The sequence below is a fragment of the Phacochoerus africanus genome, chromosome 2 (genome assembly GCF_016906955.1).
Source record: "Phacochoerus africanus isolate WHEZ1 chromosome 2, ROS_Pafr_v1, whole genome shotgun sequence".
Lineage (NCBI taxonomy): Eukaryota > Metazoa > Chordata > Mammalia > Artiodactyla > Suidae > Phacochoerus > Phacochoerus africanus.
Genome location: NC_062545.1, coordinates 109,811,690 through 109,833,537, shown reverse-complemented (window position 1 = coordinate 109,833,537; position 21,848 = coordinate 109,811,690). Strand labels below are relative to the sequence as shown.

Below are 21,848 nucleotides of genomic sequence, written 5' to 3'. Positions count from 1 at the left end.
TTCAGGCGCTGGCCTATGCTGCAGTTACAGCAACGCCAGATCCTTAACCCACTAAGTGAGGCTAGGGATTGAACCTGTGTCCTTATGGATGCTAGTCAGATTCGTTTCCGCTGAGCCACAATGGGAACTACCCTCTCCAATTTTCTTATAGCAGGAAGTAACTAAGGGCACCAAGACTTTGGGGATGCAATATGAAATAAAATGCTTTAAATAATATGTATTTGTAAACTATTAATGATCACAATTTTCAAAAACAGAACTGGTTGGTAGGAGCTGAAGTTAGAAATTCCAATTTAAGTTCATTAGCGACAATTAAGTAATCGGATAAGGAAAGAACAATACGCAGAGAAACTAATGTTTACACCCAATTTTAATCACAGAAATAAGTGTCTTATTAGAAGCAAGGGAGGAGTGTTTCATAGGACAAGCTGGTACCCTTAGCCAATTTACCTTTGTCAGAATCATTTTTCTGATCTGCACACTTCACCCGATACCAAAGATAGGAAAAAACAAAAAGGCCAGTTCCTGTGTCTCCATTTTCTTGTTTGTCAGTAAAAACATTCTCTAACACTATCCTATTTCACAAGGACAGTATAAAGATTATTAAAATTATATGTAAGACAATCAAATAGATTTCAACAAAAAATACATTTAGGGAAAACAATTGTATGCAAGATGTTTAGTCTAAAGGGTCTCCCATAGGAGTTCCCGTTGTGGTGCAGTGGTTAACGAATCCGACTAGGAACCATGAGGTTGCGGGTTCGGTCCCTGCCCTTGCTCAGTGGGTTAAAGATCCGGCGTTGCCGTGAGCTGTGGTGTAGGTTGCAAACGCGGCTCGGATCCCGCGTTGCTGTGGCTCTGGCGTAGGCCGGTGGCCACAGCTCCGATTTGACCCCTAGCCTGGGAACCTCCATGTGCCGCGGGAGCGGCCCAAGAAATAGCAAAAAGACTAAATAAATAAATAAATAAATAAATAAAAATAAAGGGTCTCCCATAAACATTAGGTACATAACTAATAGGATATAAAATCACCTATCTACTTGTTCTTGCAACTATGAAGGGAAAAAAAGCTGTTACTTGTAGATTATAGCTATTTTCTTATTCTGAAAGAATAGAGTCATCTGTATCTTAAAATTTACATGATTCTTTCCACGTTTAACTGAGCAAAAAACTAGAAACTTAAAAAAAGTCCTCAAAATATTCCACATCTTTCACAATTAATTAAAAAACAACCTGTAGATCTGTTTCCACTCCATTGAGTCCTCCTACCTTTTACCCACCATCATCCTTCATCAACCTTCCTTTTTTTTGCCTTTTTTTGCCATTTCTTGGGCCACTCCCGCAGCATATGGAGGTTCCCAGGCTAGGGGTCGAATCGGAGCTGTAGCCACCAGCCTACGCCAGAGCCACAGCAATGCGGGATCCGAGCCGCATTTGCAACCTACACCACAGCTCAGGGCAACGCCGGATCGTTAACCCACTGAGCAAGGGCAGGTATCGAACCCGCAACCTCATGGTTCCTAGTCGGATTCGTTAACTACTGCACCACGATGGGAACTCCAATCTTGCTTTCTTAAATCTTCAAAATTCCCCTTTCTATTGAGGCAATATACATGGATAAGACTTCACAGAAATAATCTTTCCATTGAAAAATATGCAAAGGCCACAAAGAAGCAACTCTTGAAAGAAGAAATATAAATAAATATGAAAAGATGTTTAACTTCACCCATGAAACAAGATATTCTTTCTCCCTATCAGAGAGCATATATGAAAAGATTCTCAATAATGTTCAAGGTTTTTGAAGGGGTAGAGAACACACATACACACACAGGCACACATGTTCACTCAGAAAGTAAAGGGAAACCATTTTCTGGAGGGCAAATGGACAATGTGTAACAAATCACAAGTACATATACATCTTTGACTCAGACAGCACACTTCCAGGATTTAGCCTAAGAAATAACCAAATTTGGACTACACGAATATATTACAAGTGTCTGCAAGGATATTCAATATAGTATTATTATAACTAAAAAAACATAATTTGTATGTATATTAAGACTGGCTAGTAAATTACTAAGTAACTATAGACATTAATAACTATTGATCTATATTTAATCTGAACTGATAGAAGTTCATGCTGTATTAAGTGATAAAAGCAGGTTTATAGCACAGTGTGACTGCATTTCTAAAATATGTCCTGATCTACATTTTTTAATTCTGGAAAATTAAATTAATTAACAAAATTAGCAATTCTTTTTGGTCTTTTTTTTTTTTTTTTTTTGCCATTTCTTAGGCTGCTCCCTCGGCATATGGAGATTCCCAGGCTAGGGGTCGAATTGGAGCTGTAGCCGCCGGCCTATACCAAAGCCACAGCAACGCAGGATCTGAACCTCATCTGCAACCTACACCACAGCTCACGGCAACACCGGAACCTTAACCCACTGAGCCACGAAGGGAACTCCAAAATTAGCAGTTATGTTTGAAGACACTTCTAAGTAGAATTAAAAAAAAAAAATTAGTGCAACAGCATGTTATTTTCTTTCTAAATATGTTCCTTTAAGATATTTTTTGTTTTTTGTTTATTGCTTTTTCCCCTCAATTACAAAACACATGTACTGACTAGAAAAAAAAAAAAAAAGAACAATAAGGAAGGAAAAAAGGAAACTTCTCAGAATTATATAAATGAAGTAAAAGACCAAAGGGTATCATCAAATAGCTTCTCCTGCTTAACCTTAGGACACAAAGCTGTACTTAACATCTCCCTCTAGAAACTCTTCTCTGACTTTACGACTTCTCCACTCTTCAGGCTCTTCCTCTTCCAGCATCCCTTAAATGCACCCTCTTTCTCCCACTCACACAGTTCCACAAGCATCATCTTGTCACCCATGATTGTACGCTCATTAACACCTACATGGTGATCATTTCTTTTCTTTTTTTTTTTTTGTCTTTTAGCATTTTCTTGAGCCGCTCCCTCGGCATATGGAGGTTCCCAGGCTAGGAGTCTAATTGGAGCTGTAGCCGCCGGCCTATGCCAGAGCCACAGCAACGCGGGACCCGAGCCGAGTCTGCGACCCACACCACAGCTCACAGCAACGCCAGATCCTTAACCCACTGAGCACGGGCAGGGACCGAACCCTTAACCTCATGGTTCCTAGTCGGATTGGTTAACCACTGCGTCATGAAGGGAACTCCCAGTGATGATTTCTTAATCCCTATCTGAGGCCTAAACTTTTCTAAATTTCAGTCACATTTCCGCTTATGTGCTGCACAGTCCTCAAAGTCAATATATTCACAAACTCTAACTACTTGCTTTCCCCACCACCTACTCAACTTCTGCATTTCCTGTCTCTATTAAAAGTTTTCCTCATCAACTGGGTCTTCCCAAGCTGGCAAACTCAGCCATCTTTGACCCCTTCTCCTAAAATAACTGGTGACCAAATCCTGCCTGTAGACTACCTGTGAAATTTCTCCCTAATCCATCCATTCCTGTCCATCTCACTGCTATTTTCTGAGCTAAGGAAGGCCTGGCCACTACTGACTTGGACTATGTATGTACCCATTATATGCCATACAGAGTAAAAGGAGTTAAGAATATGAAGAAATATGAGAATATGAGATTATCAATAAAGCAAACTACTACTATCAAGCATACACTGAGGTAAAGATGGAAAACCATGACACGACATGACAAATACTACAATTAGAGTAAAATCCACAAGATGTCAACCTCTTTCCTATCTGATCTAATCTTACCACTACCAGGAATTATCTTTTCAGAACACAAACAAGAGAATGTCACTCTCCTGTTGTAAAATGTTTGATGATTCTACTCCACTGCCTACAAGATAAAGTCTAAATGTTTTAATACCATGCAAACAGTTCACAATCTGGTCCCAACCTACCTAATAGCCTCATCTATTACTTTTCTTTTACTTTACATCCCATAACCCAGTCATGTATAACTAACTAGTCGCTGCCCTGACAATATGCTAAACACTTTCACAACACATAGTGTTTGTGCCTCCTGCTGATGAAGAGGGCTTCCTGGTGCTCACCAGTGAAGTCCTGTCCTATTTTCAATCAAATAATACTCCTCTGTGAAACTTTCATTAACCTTCTCTGCCAGCAGTTTTTATATAATCTATTACTATACTTAACATTTTGTGTTATAATTTTTCTCTTTCTACTACTAGACTGTGAGGTTCTTTTTCATTGTACTTGATTTACAATATTGTGTTAGTTTCAGGTGTACACGTAGCAATGTGATTTAGTTATGCATATTTTTTCAGATTCTATTTCTTTTCAGATTATCACAAGATACTGGATATAGTTCCTTGTAAATTTACTGCTGTACAGTAAATTCTTGTTGTTTATTTTAAATACAGTAGTGTGTCTCTGTTAATCCCATACTCCTAAGTTATCTCTCCCTAGACTGTGAGATTCCTAAGGACACCACGTTATTCTTTTTATCTTTCCTAAAGTCTAACGTGACAGTAAATACTCAAGAAATGCTTGTTAAATGTATGATAAGGTAGAAATAGATTTACAGAGAACCAAAATATACTAATCATTACATTACTTTTTGGTTCTCTGTCTAGAATCCAAGAATTTATCTAAACAGTAAGGCCACTATCTACCACATTCCCCATACATCAGGAACCCAAAGGAGTCTATGTTTTTTTTTCCCTCCGTCCAGTGCATCTGGCTGTCTACCCACCTGTCCCACAAATCACAACACCAAGCAATACAGATAGAATCCCTGCCTTCTAAAGGGCTTATATTCAAGTAAGGAGAAACGATTAATAGGTAAACAAATACATAAAATAATTTCAGACAGTGATCAATGCGATGAATTAAAGCAGTTTGATGGGACAGAATGTAGCTAGGGGAGAAATGTGTTGTTTTAAATGGAGGTGGGAAGAAAGTCACAGAAGGTTTCTCTGAGAAAGGAATATAAAAGCTGAGGCCTGAGGGATGAGAAGCAAGCAGCTAAGCAAAATTTTGAGGAAAGAACTCTGCAGGCCAAAGGGACTATAAATATAAAAGCTCTGAAACAGAAACACACTTGAGGAGTTTCTGTTGTGGCTCAGACCCGACTAATATCCATGAGGATGTGGGTTCCATCCCTGGCCTCACTCAGTAGGTTAAAAGATCCGGCGTTGCCATGAGCTGTGGTGTAGGTCAAAGACGTGGCTCAGATGGGGTGTTGCTGCGTCTGCGACATAGGCTGGCAGCTGCAGCTCCTACTGGACCCCTAACCAAGCCTGGGAACTTCCATATGCCATAGGTGCAGCTCTTAAAAAGAAAAAAGAAATGCACTTGACTATTTGAGGGACACAAGAGACAGAGTGGCTAAAGAAAGAAAGAAATTTGGAGAAGAAAGCACAACCCCTGTAATGGTAGCCTGGGAGAAGGCCTATCTGCACCTGCATTGAGTTTGAAATTTCCCAGTTTACACTGGGAATGGTGCTATAGAATCTTCTACTTACCTCCATCACAGCAAGAGGACAATCAAATGGGGTATACAGCACACCCCATTGTCAGAAAGATTTTAAATGAGGAGCTCCTGTCATGGCTCAGCGGTTAGCAAACTTGACTAGCATTCCTGAGGGCTCGGGTTCGATCCCTGGCCCTGCTCAATGGGTTAAGGATCCGTTGTTGCTGTGAGCTGTGGTTGCAGACACGGCTCGGATCTGGTGTTGCTGTGCCTCTGGCGTAGGCCGGCGGCTACAGCTCCAATTTGACCCCTTGCCTGGGAACCTCCATATGTCACAGGTGCAGCCCTAAAAAGACAAAAATAAAAATAAATTTTAAAAAAGAAAGATGTGGAGTTCCCGTCGTGGCGCAGTGGTTAACAAATCCGACTAGGAATCATGAGGTTGCGGGTTCGGTCCCTGCCCTTGCTCAGTGGGTTAACGATCCCGCGTTGCCGTGAGCTGTGGTGTAGGTTGCAAATGCGACTCAGATCCCGCGTTGCTGTGGCTCTGGCGTAGGCCGGTGGCTACAGCTCCGATTCAACCCCTAGCCTGGGAACCTCCATATGCCGCGGGAGCGGCCCAAGAAATAGCAACAACAACAACAACAACAACAAGACAAAAAAAAAAAGATGTAAAATGATTCTGAGAAGTACCTTTTCTAGTCCCTGTTGATAAAAAGAATTCCTAGATACAATACCCTAACAAAATGGTCCCAGGGTTAATGAAAATCTCATCAGAACACAAGAATAAAATCTTACAAAAAGAATGACAAGTCCTTTCAACTGACTATGAGGCAAATAAAAACGAGACCTATCATAATTACCCTAGATTCATTAGAGGAAATAAAACACAACACTTCACCACTCCAAAAATATACATGGGCTAGAAATTTATCCTTTTACCTGAATAGATCTTTCCATTGCTTTGTAAACTTTTTGTAAACTTAAAGATCATGTAAGACAAAGCTAGACTTAAGTAATTAAATAAAATAGATTTCCAGAGTTCCCATCATAACTCAGTGGTTAATGAATCTGACTGGGAACCATGAGGTTGCGGGTTCAATCCCTGGCCTTGCTCAGTGGGTTACGAATCTGGCGTTGCTGTCAACTGTGGTGTAGATTGCAGACGCAGCTTGGATCCCACGTTGTTGTGGCTCTGGTATAAGCCGGTGGCTACAGATCCAATTAGACCCCGAGCCTGGGTACCTCCATATGCCGCGGCAGCAGCCCAAGAAATAGCAAAAAGACTAAATAAATAAATAAATGAAATAGATTTCCAATTTTCATTGACCAAGGTTTTTCTTCACCTTTATGGAAATTAAAAATGTTGTATGATGTTTTGAGAATGCATGAATTTATAATGCATTATAAACTGCCTCTCAGCAGTAACTTTGTAGATGTTTATATCATAATATATTTAATTCAAGTACTACTGTGATGTTAGAGCAAAGTCAATCCATTACATAAAGGAATACTCACAAAACTAGCTGCTAAAGCAACTCAACGGCTGCTAGCAACTCAGGCAGTGTGAATTACTCCTATTCTCAGGAGCAACTGCGGGTTTTGCTAATCTGAACATGAACACATCACTAAATATAAAAAGCCTTTCACTATCCTAGTCAGGTCTTAAAATTCCAGGCTGCCAGCCTTCTAGTGGTAAAAACAAATTCATTCTCAGCATCCCTAAATTGAATTCTACACCCAGTGATCTTGTCTAGCACAGTGATGTTTCCCTGAATCTCTCTAAGGGGGAATCAGAGGTAAGATTTTTTTTCCATCTTTTGGAAAATAATCAGAAGTAGCAGAGGTAACCAACAATAATCATCTTACTTTCTCACGCTCCTGTTCCTTTAAAGGACAAAGTCCCTTAAACTGTATTTTCATAATAATACACAGCCTCAACAGCTATGAGAAATAAGAAAATATTTTCGCCAAAAAGTAGACCTCCTTACAATCTCCAAGCTGATGACCAATTTCATGTATTTATAAGACCTTTCATTTTCTCTTCCCCATTTAGCAAGGGAGGGCCATAAAAAGTTTATAAATATCCAATCTACCCTCTTCCTAATTTCACATCTTCAAACTGGTTGATTCTATTATTATTCATCATCTCGCTCATAAATTAATATTTGAAATTAAAAAATCCTCTCTTGGAGTTCCCGTCGTGGCGCAGCGGTTAACGAATCCGACTAGGAACCATGAGGTTGCGGGTTCGATACCTGCCCTTGCTCAGTGGGTTAACGATCCCGCGTTGCCGTGAGCTGTGGTGTAGGTTGCAAATGCGGCTCGGATCCCGCGTTGCTGTGGCTCTGGCGTAGGCCGGTGGCTACAGCTCCGATTCAACCCCTAGGCTGGGAACCTCCATATGCCGCGGGAGCGGCCCAAGAAATAGCAACTACAACAACAATAACAACAATAACAACAACAACAACAAAAAGACAAAAAAAAAATCCTCTAGTTGGGGAATAAAGTTGAATTTCTCCATGGACTTCTACCTCAGTACTTATGTTGGGACCCCCAGGAAGAAAGGCAAACATAGTATCAGTTGGGAAAACCTCCCTAAACAGGATGTATATCACTGCAGACTAATTTGGGTATTACTGGGTAAGGCTTTATTCTTCCCTTACTAGGAGTAGAGTCTGAATTAAAACAAGGCCTTAATCCTTTCTCAAAGTGTGGTTCAAAGACCAACAGCATCTGGATCAACTGGGAGTTTGTTAAAGAGACAGAATACAGAGCTCTATTTCTCAAACCAGCTAAATCAGAATTTTCACTTTACTGAAATCTGTATGCAGATATGCCTTCATCATAAATCTCAGAATTGGTGGAAAACTTACAATCCTATCACACACAAAGAAGGATGAACCTTGGATGACAATTATAACTGATAATGACTATAGTCCTCTTCACAATTTCGTTAGTTCCTTTAATAATGGATCCTCACTATAAGAGTTTCTCCTAAAATTACAAGCTGCTTGTCTGGAAACACACCATTACATATTATGGCTGCTGTGGCTCTTGTTGTTGTTTAGTCTAAGCCAATAATATAACCAAATTCTTACCTAATCTGAGCTCTCCGAAGTTCCCACACCCTATCTTCTTGCCAACCCTGAAGTTGGGTCCCACCATAAGAACCCCAGAGGATGTTGAGGAGCCAGATGGTCGCGAACAGTGTGCACTCCTTTGTGCCATAGGTTTAGTTGTCCGTTGTCTTTCATCCTTCTCCCTACTAGGATGGTCCATGATAATACACGACAGAGTCTCTGCACGAGTAGCCTTAATCTGTATATCTTTCTTCAATACAAAAGTATGTCCAAACAAAACCGTGGTCAGAGTAAGGAAAGGAGTTCTTTTGGCACCATATTTATGTTTCTAACTTATCTCCAGGAGATGAAAAAACCAGTGATTAGTTCTTGTAGGACACGTAGTCTGTAGTTCCCAAGCATAGGAGGATATTTTGTAACCTAGGTAAAAATCAAGAAAGCATACAGTTAAAAAACTATATTTTAAAACAACTTAAAGTTATCACTAATTAGAATGGACACTATCCAAAACTGAGAAAAGTGGATAGCTTCCTGAAAGGGGTTTTGGTTTTATATACTCCAACAGTTTAACCATCTGGCCTAGTAATTCATCCAGTAACATATACTTAGTAGGCTACAGGCCAGGGAAGCTAAAGGAACATACAATCTTTAAACATAAAATGCTTTCTTCTAATGTACATATAACTCAAAAGAAGACTATCTGTTACCTTTTTAATCACTGGCTAACAAAGATATGGTGGGGTTCAGCCAAGTTAAACTAAAGGCAATAAATTTCTTCCCTTTAATTTGCACAGAATCTACCAGAAATGAAGCTACCACTACTCACTGTCCCCCTTCCTCCATCTCCACCATTTATCAAGCACTGACAGCAATCACAAAATCCCAAACAAGCTACTGATTAAAGAAATTACTTCTATGTGGCCTTCCCAAAATCCTAGCAGTACAAAGTAGTCCTAGACTAAAGCTTTGGAAAGCTCAACTTTTGGTCTACTTTTCATTGCGGACTGAGTATATAATGACTGACTAAAGCAGATCCTTTGCACACCCAAAGTGAAAATAAATCTGACACAAAAAATCTTAAAATTCATCTGTACCAGAATTCTACAGTGTCTCACTTCAGGACTAAATCCAAGAGAAAAGTTTACAATGAGATAATTTTGATGCTATTTTTGATAATCTACGTAAGTATCCTTAACAACAAGAACAACAAAATTCTGTTATCACCAATCATATACTAAGCACATAATGATGTTTCACATTCATTAAAAATTTTCCTGGTCGGAGAGGACAAGATGGCGGAGGAGTAGGGGGACACGCTCGCCCTCTCCCACAAACACAACAAAAAAAGCACATCTACAGAATAAATGACTCGCACAGAACAGCAACCAATCGCTAGCAGAAGAACCTAAACTCCAATAATGGCAAGAAGTTCATGACATTACGGGGCAGAACGGGAGAAAAGAGGAGAGTGAGAGAAGGTGAATCCGAGCGGGATGGGCGCTCCTGAAAGGGAACTGCGGAGGAGAAAGGTATCCCGCACCCTAGAAAGTCACCTACACGGGGGAAAGATCAAACGAACCAGAGGAATCTCCAGATGCAGAGAAGAGTGTAGCAGTAGGTTGGAGTACGGAAAAGCCGATCAAGAACCGAACGGACCATCTGAACTACAGGCACAGTCACCAAAAATTGAGACGCCTGGGTGGGGGCTGGGCACCGAGATCTCGCCTCCGAAGGTTAGTCCCCGGGAAAGGGACGGGGGACACCTGGATGGGGGCTGGGCACCGAGACCTCAGCTCCAGAGGTTAGTCCCCGGGCTGGGGGGGCGGGGTGGAGGGGAAACTGCTTGGGAGGTCTAGAAACCATTTGACGGGGCAGAGACTGACTGGGAGACTAGAAAACAAAGCTGTCGCAGAGAAAGGGAGCAATACTCTAGGGGCGGGGAAGTGGAAAGCCACATCAGAGGGAACCTGGGGGAAGACCCTGGTCTGCGCCTGCGCTGGGGAGGGAAGAGAAGAAGGGGTGGGTCCCCATAGAATACCCCCCACGCCACAGTAAGCTTACAGGCCCGCTAGCTAGCTGAAAGCTGTGCTTCCCAGTGCATCCCCTCCCCCCACCCCCACGACCCACTACGCTCTCGCGGAACCTGGGGCTGCCTGCCATCCAGGAGGGCTGGCCTCAACAATTGCCTAAAGCCTACCACCGCAGGGGCTGTCCCTGCACAGGCCTGCTTGCCCTTTGGAGGGGCTACACTTCCGCAGAGCAGCACCAAACACCACCAGCCCCCGAGAAAAGGCCTGCAGCCCAGAAAAGCTAGAACAAGCCTAGCCAGGCCGTGAATAGATCAGCCTAATTCTCGGACGGTTTTTCTGAGTCAGGCTGTCCCGGGGAGGAGCCTCTTGGGTTTCCAACGGCCCTGCTACCCACCCAAGCCCCCAGGGGGTGCCCCACTCCCCCAGAATAGCTGCTCAGCACCACCAGCCCCCTGGAGGACCCCCTGCAGCCCAGAAAAGCTGCAACAAGCTCGGCCAGACTGTGAAAAGATCCGCCTACATTCGCAGGCCATCCTTCTGTGTTGGGCTGCCCTAGGGAAGAGCCTCTTAGGTTCTCAGTGACCCAGATAGCTGCTCCAGCCCCCAGGGGGTGCTGCACTCCTGAGGAACAGCTGCCCAACACCGCCAACCCCCTGCAAGAACCCCACAGCCTAAAAACACCAGAGCAAGCTCTGCATGACCAAGTGAAATCTGCTACCATTGTGGTGTGGACCTCCCAGTCCTGTCTGCCCTCAGGAAGCCCTCCTTTGCTTCAAAGAAACACTGTTAGCCCCATCAACACTCCAGAAAAGCCACACTGCCTCAAAAAAGATTGACCAACAACGCCAGCCCTCAGGAAATATTCCACAGCAGTGACAAGGCAAACACTGCCCGATAACGGAGAGTACAACTCCCTCAGGAGAAAGAAAACAACAAGCAAGATGAAGAAGCTGAGAAACCACCCCCAGTCAAACCAACAGGAGAACTCACCTAAAACAGTCAACAATGAAACAGATCTCTGCAGTCAGACAGACCTGGAGTTCAAAAGAGAAAGAGTGAAAATACTGAAGGAATTAAGAGAAGATATGAACAGTAAGGCAGATACCCTCAGAAAGGAACTAGAAAATATAAGGAGGAGCCAAGAAAAACTAGAACATTCATTTGCAGAGATGCAAACTGAACTAGGGGCAGTAAAAACCAGAATGAATAATGCAGAAGAACGAATCAGTGATATGGAAGATAGAATAATGGAAATCACTCAATCCGGTCAACAGACAGAAAACCGAATCAAAAAACTGGAAAGCAATATAAGAGACCTATGGGATAATATAAAGCGGGCCAATCTACGCATAATAGGAATTCCAGAAGGAGTAGAAAAAGAAAAGGGGATGGAAAATATATTTGAAGAAATTATCGCTGGAAACTTCCCAAATCTAAAGGATGCTGGGTTCAAGATACAAGAAGCACAGAGGGCCCCAAACAAACTGAACCCAAACAGACCCACACCAAGACACATCATAATAAAAATGGCAAAAGTTAGTGATAAAGAGAGGATCCTAAAGGCAGCAAGAGAAAAACAGAATGTTACCTACAAGGGAACCCCCATAAGAATATCAGCTGACTTCTCTACAGAAACACTACAGGCCAGGAGGGAATGGCAAGAGATATTTAAAGTGCTAAAAGGAAAAAAATATGCAACCTAGAATACTCTCTCCAGCAAGAATATCATTTAAAATAGAAGGGGAAATAAAATAAAAATTTTTTCCAACAAACAAAAACTTAAAGAATACAGCAACACAAAACCCAGGTTAAAGGAAATATTGAAAGGGCTTCTCTAAACCAAAAAGAAAGGAAGGAAAGGGAAGAAAAAAGAAAAGAAAAAAAAAAGAAGAAGAAGAGGAAGAACCAGGACTGAGGAAACCACAATCAGAGAGCAGTCACTCAAATAAGCCAGCATACAGATTTAATCATGAACAGGCCTCAAACAAAATAAAATTAAAAAGAAAAAAATAAAAAAGAGTCATCAAAACCATAAAATGTGGGCAAGGGATGTAAGGAAGTAAATGGCTAAAACACACAATTATGGGAAGGGGTTAGCATACTTAAAAAACAGGGCAACCACAAGCCAAAACCAAATATTGCATTTGCAAAAAATGGAAAAAAAAAATACACTCAAGCAGATAATAACAGGAGACCATCCAACCAAAAAAAAAAGAAAGAAAGAAAGGAAGAATGGAGAACCACAGAATCAACTGGAACACGAGGTTCAAATGGCAATAAATAATCATCTATCAATTATCACCTTCAATGTGAATGGACTGAATGCCCCAATCAAAAGGCACAGAGTGGCTGAGTGCATAAAAAGGCAAAAACCTTCAATATGCTGCCTACAAGAAACTCACCTTAGGACAAAGGATACATATAGATTGAAAGTGAAAGGCTGGGGAAAAATATTTCACGCCAATAGACATGACAGAAAAGCAGGAGTCGCAACGCTCATATCAGACAAAATAGACTTTAAAACAAAAGACATAAAGAAAGACAAAGAAGGACACTACTTAATGATTAAGGGATCCATCCAAGGAGAGGATGTTACTATCGTCAACATATATGCCCCAAATACAGGAGCACCCAGATACATACAACAAATATTAACAGACATAAAGGGAGATATGGATGAGAATACAATCATAGTAGGAGACCTTAATACCCGCCTCACATCAATGGACACATCCTCTAGACAGAAAACCAATAAAGCAACAGAGATCCTAAAGGAAACAATACAAAAGTTAGACTTAATTGATATCTTCAGGACACTACATCCAAAAAAAGCAGAATACACATTCTTCTCAAATGCTCATGGAACATTCTCAAGAATCGACCACATATTGGGACACAAAGCGAATCTCAATAAATTTAGGAGCATAGAAATTATCTCAAGTATCTTCTCTGACCACAATGCCATGAAATTAGAAATCAACCATGGGAAAAGAAATGACAAAAAACCTACTACATGGAGACTAAACAACATGCTACTAAAAAACCAATGGGTCAATGAGGAAATCAAGAAGGAAATTAAAAACTACCTTGAAACAAATGATAACGAAGACACAACCGCTCAAAATCTATGGGATGCTGCAAAAGCAGTGCTCAGAGGGACATTTATAGCAATACAGGCCTTTCTCAAAAAAGAAGAAAGATCCCAAATGGACAACTTAACCCTCCACCTAAATGAATTAGAAAAAGAAGAACAAAAAAGTCCTAAAGTCAGCAGAAGGAAGGAAATTATAAAGATCAAAGAAGAAATCAATAAAATAGAGACTCAAAAAACAATAGAGAAAATTAATAAAACCAAGAGCTGGTTCTTTGAAAAGGTGAACAAAATTGACAAACCCAGGAGTTCCCGTCGTGGCACAGTGGTTAACGAATCCGACTAGGAACCATGAGGTTGAGGGTTCGGTCCCTGCCCTTGCTCAGTGGGTTAATGATCCGGCGTTGCCCTGAGCTGTGGTGTAGGTTGCAGACACGGCTTGGATCCCACGTTTCTGTGGCTCTGGCATAGGCCGGAGTCTACAGCTCCGATTCGACCCCTAGCCTGGGAACCTCCATATGCCGTGGGAGCGGCCCAAAGAAATAGCAAAAAAAAGACAAAAAAAAAAGACAAAAAAAAAATTTGACAAACCCCTGGCCAGACTCACTAAAAAGAGGAGAGAAAGAACCCAAATAACCAAAATTATAAATGAAAAAGGAGAAATCACAACAGATACAGCAGAAATACAAAAAACCGTAAGAGAATACTATGAACAACTATACGGCAACAAGTTTGACAATCTGGAAGAAATGGACAATCTTCTAGAATCTTACAGCCTGCCAAAACTGAATCAAGTAGAAACAGACCAAATGAACAGACCCATCACGAGAAATGAAATTGAAGAGGTCATAAAATCACTCCCTACAAATAAAAGCCCAGGACCAGATGGCTTCACAGGCGAATTCTATCAAACATATAAAGAGGAATTGGTGCCCATCCTCCTTAAACTCTTTCAAAAGGTTGAAGAAGAAGGAATACTCCCAAAGACATTCTAGGATGCCACCATCACCCTCATTCCAAAACCAGACAGAGATACCACCAAAAAAGAAAACTATCGCCCAATATCATTGATGAATATAGATGCAAAAATTCTCAACAAAATCTTAGCCAACCGAATCCAACAACATACCAAAAAAATTATACACCATGACCAGGTTGGGTTCATCCCAGGTTCACAAGGATGGTTCAACATACGCAAATCAATCAGCATCATACACCACATTAACAAAAAAAAAGTCAAAAATCATATGATCATCTCTACAGACGCAGAAAAAGCGTTTGACAAAGTCCAACATCCATTCATGATCAAGACCCTCGCCAAAGTGGGTATAGAGGGAACATTCCTGAACATAATCAAAGCCATTTATGAGAAACCCACAGCAAATATAATCCTCAATGGGGAAAAACTGAAAGCCTTCTCACTCCAATCTGGAACAAGACAGGGATGCCCACTCTCACCACTGCTCTTCAACATCGTTTTGGAAGTCCTAGCCACAGCAATTAGACAAACAAAAGAAATAAAAGGCATCCATATAGGAAGAGAAGAGATCAAACTGTCACTGTATGCAGATGACATGATACTATACATAGAAAACCCGAAGGACTCAACCCCAAAACTACTTCAACTGATTCATAAATTCAGCAAAGTAGCAGGATATAAGATTAACATTCAGAAGTCAGTTGCATTTCTGCATACCAGCAATGAAATATTAGAAAAGGAATACAAAAATACGATACCTTTTAAAATTGCACCTCACAAAATCAAATACCTCGGAATACACCTGACCAAGGAGGTAAAGGACCTATATGCCGAGAACTATAAAACTTTAATCAAAGAAATCAAAGAAGATGTAAAGAAATGGAAAGATAGTCCATGTTCCTGGGTTGGGAAAATCAATATTGTAAAAATGGCCATCCTACCCAAAGCAATCTACAGATTCAATGCAATCCCTATCCAATTACCCAGGACATTTTTCACAGAACTACAACAAACAATCCAAACATTTATATGGAACCACAAAAGACCCAGAATCGCCAAAGCAATCCTGAGAAACAAAAGCCAAGCAGGAGGCATCACTCTCCCAGACTTCAAGAAATACGACAAAGCCACAGTCATCAAAACAGTGTGGTACTGGTACCAAAACAGACAGACAGACCAATGGAACAGAATAGAGAATCCGGAAATAAACCCTGACACCTATGCTCAATTAATCTTTGACAAGGGAGGCAAGAACATCAAATGGGAAAAAGAAAGTCTATTCAGCAAGCATTGCTGGGAAACCTGGACAGCTGCATGCAAAGCAAGGAAACTAGAATACACCCTCACACCATGCACAAAAATAAAACTCCAAATGGCTGAAAGACTTAAATATAAGACAGGACACCATCAAACTCCTAGAAGAAAACATGGGCAAAACACTCTCTGACATCAACATCATGAATATTTTCACAGGTCAGTCTCCCAAAGCAATAGAAAGTAGAGCAAAAATAAACCCATGGGACCTCATCAAACTGAAAAGCTTTTGCACAGCAAAGGAAACCCAAAAGAAAACAAAAAGACAACTTTCAGAATGGGAGAAAACAGTTTCAAATGATGCAACCGACAAGGGCTTAAACTCTAGAATACATAAACAACTTATACAACCCAACAGCAAAAAAACCAATCAATCAATGGAAAAATGGGCAAAAGACCTGAATAGACATTTTTCCAAAGAAGATATACAGATGGCCAACAAACACATGGAAAAAATGCTCAACATCGCTGATTATAAGAGAAATGCAAATCAAAACTACCATGAGATATCACCTCACACCAGTCAGAATGGCCATCATTCATAAGTCCACAAATAACAAGCACTGGAGGGGCTGTGGAGAAAAGGGAGCCCTCCTGCACTGTTGGTGGGAATGGAAACTGGTACAGCCACTATGGAGAACAGTTTGGAGATACCTTAGAAATCTATACATAGAACTTCCATATGACCCCGCAATCCCACTCTTGGGCATCTATCCGGACAAAACTCTACTTAAAAGAGACACGTGCACCCGCATGTTCATTGCAGCACTATTCACAATAGCCAGGACATGGAAACAACCCAAATGTCCATCGACAGATGATTGGATTCAGAAGATGTGGTATATAAACACAATGGAATACTACTCAGCCATAAAAAAGAATGACATAATGCCATTTGCAGCAACATGGATGGAACTAGAGAATCTCATACTGAGTGAAATGAGCCAGAAAGACAAATATAAATACCATATGATATCACTTATAACTGGAATCTAATACCCAGCACAAATGAACATCTCCTCAGAAAAGAAAATCATGGACTTGGAGAAGAGACTTGTGGCTGCCTGATGGGAGGGGGAGGGAGTGGGAGGGATCGGGAGCTTGGGCTTATCAGACACAATTTAGAATAGATTTACAAGGAGATCCTGCTGAATAGCATTGAGAACTTTGTCTAGATACTCATGTTGCAACAGAAGAAAGGGTGAGGGAAAAAATGTAATTGTAATGTATACATGTAAGGATAACCTGACCTCCTTGCTGTACAGTGGGAAAATAAAAAAAAATTTAAAAAAATTAAAAATAAAAATAAAAATAAAAAAATAAAAATAAATAAATGCTAGTTCTTTAAAAAAAAAAAAAAAAATTTTCCTGGGAGTTCCCGTTGTGGTTCAGTGGCTTAAGAATTCGACTAGTATCCATGAGGATGAGGAGTTCGATCCCTGGCCTCACTCAGTGGATTAAGCATCAAGTGTTGCAGCAAACTGTAGTATAGGTCACAGATGCAGCTCGGATGTGGTATTGCTGTGGCTGTGGTGTGAGTTGTCAGCTATAGCTCTGATTGGACCTCTAGCCTAAGGAACTTCCATATGTGGTGGGTGAGGCTCTAAAAAAGACAAAAAAAATTTTCCTTAAGATTTTAAGGAAGAGAATTAAAAATGCTTGGTTATTGTTACATTTATATAATAAAGCAAATACATCTAGACTGTAAGCTTCTTATGGATACCTTTAACTCCCTAGTATAGGAATAGGCACAAACCTGTGGAAGAAATGAACAAATGGGTACCTGATCCAAAAATATAATCTTACTTACATCATTATACTAGTTAAACTGTTTTCATCTTTTCTGTGCTTTCTTTGGATTATTAAAACTGCATAATGACTTTAGGCTTCCATAAAACCAATCATCCCAGAATTCAGGAAACAATACGTCTACATTCACAATGTAAATTCTGTTAAGAAAAAAAACTAGAGGGAGTTCTGTCATGGCTCAGTGGTTAACGAACCTGACTAGCATCCATGAGGACTCAGGTTCAAGCTCTGACCTAGCTCAGCGGGTAAAGGATCCAGCATTGCCGTGAGCTGTGGCGTAGGTTGCAGACATGGCTCAGATCCCGCCTTGCTGTGGCTGTGGCATAGGCTGGCAGCTGTAACTCCGATTCAACCCCTAGCCTGGGAACTTCTATATGCCACGTGTACGGCCCTAAAAAAAACAAAACGAAACAAAAAAAAAGCTAGGGTAAGAATAAAGGTTAGCAATTACTAAGTTTTCTACGTGAACAACATTATGAATTTATATTTTTCCTCTCTTTCCCTTATTACAATTTTATCTATTATCATTCAGTTACCTCTGCTGTTTACCCAAAGTGCCTCAAACAATATTAGTAAAGAGAAATAAAATTTAAGCTGTTTTATTAGATAATCCTATCTTAACAAGTCGTTCTATATCTATATATTAGAAACTGTCAGGCTATACTTTCTTCCCTTAAATTACACCTTTTTTCACAAACAGTTAAAGAGTGTCTTAGCCTATCTAGACAATTTTGAGCATTCAACTAACTCCCAAATTTTCATCAATTATCACTGGCCTTATGAATGGTCTCAATTGTGAGACTTGGAAAACTGTACTACCTTGTCTATTGTTCTTCCTATTTTTCATTTGTGTTCATGCTTTTCTAACAGGTGGAGGTTATTTTTATAATGCTTGTCATTAGCTTTCTCCATTACACTTGTAAAATTAGGGTCAGTAGACTCACATAACATCAGTTTGAGTAATCGCTCACAGCCCTCATATCCATGTATACTTGCATGTATGTATTCAGAAAACATACAATAGCACTTGCCAGGTTAGAAACCTATAGAAAGCTAAAAATCACATTCAGCTGGGAAAATAGTGGTTTTTATATCTGCTTGTAGACTGGAAAAATCACTTTACCTTCCTCAAACATGGTTAAAAAATTCTTACATTTATGGTATCAGTGTCCTATTCACTCACGAGATATTAGCATGATCTAATCTATAATTACAAAAGATGAATAATATTCAGTACTACTTTACATGACATCTCTCATTAGAGAAATCAAAATAACTGAATGATACAATTTATTAAAATCCTATTTCTTTACCACCACCTACTGCTCAAAACTATTTCCTACTTCTCAATTATAAACTCTTTATCTTGTCATTTGAGGCCCTTCAATATTAAGGATTTAAAAAGCTACTACATAAACTCGAGGAGCATCTCCTCTTAGCTTTTATACCCAGAATGGCCTCTTAGGTCTTCTGTCTTATTTAAGACCTGACTCATATCCTACATCCTTTGTGAAACCTGTTTTTTTTTTTTTCTTTTTGCCATTTCTTGGGCCGCTCCCTCGGCACATGAAGGTTCCCAGGCTAGAGGTCGAACCAGAGCTGCAGCCACCGGCCTACGCCAGAGCCACAGCAACTCGGGATCCAAGCTGCATCTGCAACCTACACCACAGATCACAGCAACACCGGATCCTTAACCCACTGAGCGAGGGCAGGGGTTGAACCCGCAACCTCATGGTTCCTAGTCGGATTCATTAACCACTGAGCCACGACAGGAACTCCTGTGAAACCTTTTATAACCAATTCATCATTATTGCTTGGAGCACCACTGTCTATATCACCATTTGCCACCTACCACATATCAGATTATACTGATATGTACTCTTAATATTCAATTTGATTCTAAGCCTTTAAAGTTAGGGATGTTGGAGTTCCCGTCATGGTGCAGTGGTTAACAAATCCAATTAGGAACTATGAGGTTGGGGGTTCGATCCCTGGCCTCACTCAGTGGGTTAAGGATCCAGTGTTGCCGTCAGCTGTGGTGTAGGTTACAGATGTGGCTCAGATCCTGAGTTTGCTGTGGCTCTGGTGTAGGCCGGTGGCTACAGCTCCGATTAGACCCCTAGCCTGGGAATCTCCATATGCCATAGGTGCCGCCCTAGAAAAGGCAAAAAGACAAAAAATAAATAAAGTTAGGGATCTTGTTATACCTCTTTTAGTTTCTTGCATGTAATTGGTACGGAATAAATACTGAAGAATAATTATGATCTTACACAATAAAAAAGATTCCTAGTGACATAACCAAATATTTATACAAAATAATAAAAGAGAACTCTAATTAATCCTAAGACCTCTTAGAATTCATCTAGCAAGAAACTAGTAATATTTCATGTAAATCCATTAGTGTTAAGATACAGGCTAGTTAGAATTTCCACTTCACAAGGATATTTCATGGTTTATTTACAATTACTAGCAGATAATATGTAAAAGAAGTACCTTAAGAACCAGGTCAAGTGGAATACCCAAGTTAAACATTAGGAGATACCTTTAACCTAATTTTTCAAAAATGGTTTCCCAGGTCATCAGTAAAAGATAAACTATATACTTATATTGTTCATCCTCTTTTTTTAACAATAGAAGGGAAAAGGAGAGAAATTATATAAATGCAATAAGCAGATGTTTATTTTAATGGTGAATAAACTATTTGGCAATAGTTAGCAGTAGCTAATGAAAATTTTTCTTCAAAGCCCTAGAAGACACATCATTCCATCATATTGAAATGAGAAAAACTTATGTTTCCAATAACTACCACCTGAACCAATGCATAAAAAAAATAGGTCAAAATCAAGAGTTTGTTTGCCCAAAGTCACTCTCTATAAGGCAGCAATGGATGCTCTGTGGGAGAGACAGGCATGGTCTTCTACTATAAATGAAATTACTTAAAGTGAATTTATTGCTTCATATAATAGTATTTTGGGAAGTTGCATGAAGGCTAAAAAAAATTAAGTCATATTATAAAACTGTCAAAAAAATATTTAAAGAATTACAGCAGCAGTTAAAATTCTGGGCTTTCGCTGCTGTGGCCCAGGTTCAATCACTGGTCTGGGAACTGAGATCTCATATCAAGCCACTGTACACCATGGGGGGGTGGGGTGTGGGGATTTCAGCTGTGAATCTAAGTGAAAATAAATCAATGATTTACAGTTTGTTATTTCAGATTCTTATATATTGGCATTGTCAAAAATGAGGAACATAAATATTTAAATTTTAAAGTCAAAATTTTAAAGCCTTTGTTGATAGTCATGACAAGAGACTGTCAAGCTTCTAAATCTCTTATGATACAATTTATGATGAAATTGTTTATCAGTGCAGGACTGCTAGCTTGCTTGGTAAGCATATGTTTAAACAATCTCCAAAGTGACCAGACTCTCTCCTCTACTATTCCTTCATGACTACATGTTGGTTTTGGTCCTAATGCTTGTAGCCTCCTGGTCACAAGCTTCAGCTTCAAGTATCACTTCCCATACTAGTGTCCAGGACAGAAAGTAAAGGCCAAGTGTAAGACTTTCTCCTCAAGCATCTCTTTTTTGGTAGAGATGAAAATTCTTTGCAGACCCTGGAGCCAAATTCCCCTTATGTTGAACTGCCAATAAACAGTATCTGCAATAATACCTGAAATTCCCACTGTTAAGTTCCTTAAAGAATGAGATCAAAGTCTAATGTGATGTTTAGAACATAGGATAAATTTCAAGGGCAGTATCATACCCAAAGAAAGTACTCAGTAATTATTCAATAAAAATGATATCTGTACATGTGAATATACCTGCATTTGTGCTTAAAAAAAAAACTATCAAAAAATCAGAGGACAATTTTTAAAAGTATAATGCAATTTAAGTACAAACAAAAAGGCTCATACTCATTTTATCTTTTTTTTTAAAGGGACACAAAAAGAACCTCACTTTAGTTAACCTAACAAATAATAAAAAATCTATTTATTTTAGCCAAAATACATAATGCAAGTGCTATTGTTAAAGGGAAGAACAATGTTTACAAGTTCTGGTTTGAGGTTTTTGTTTTTCCAGAAGGAAGGATTTATTACTTGCAG

General features: G+C 39.9%; 1 protein-coding gene across 5 annotated transcripts in view; it reads right to left on the bottom strand.

Moving 5' to 3' along the window:
• The window catches only part of CSNK1G1 (casein kinase 1 gamma 1), a 197,612-nt gene that overhangs the window by 109,753 nt on the left and 66,011 nt on the right, over positions 1-21,848 (bottom strand). For 4 of the 5 annotated variants that reach the window (XR_007132945.1, XM_047765870.1, XM_047765890.1 and 1 more), the window contains exon 2: positions 8,542-8,943. Coding sequence is in view for 3 of the 5 variants with exons in the window: in XM_047765870.1 (XP_047621826.1) it covers positions 8,542-8,722 (181 nt within the window). In the remaining 2 variants the exon portion in view is untranslated. Of the gene's footprint in view, positions 1-8,541; positions 8,944-21,848 lie in introns of those variants that run through there. The other variant, XM_047765898.1, reaches the window with a different exon arrangement.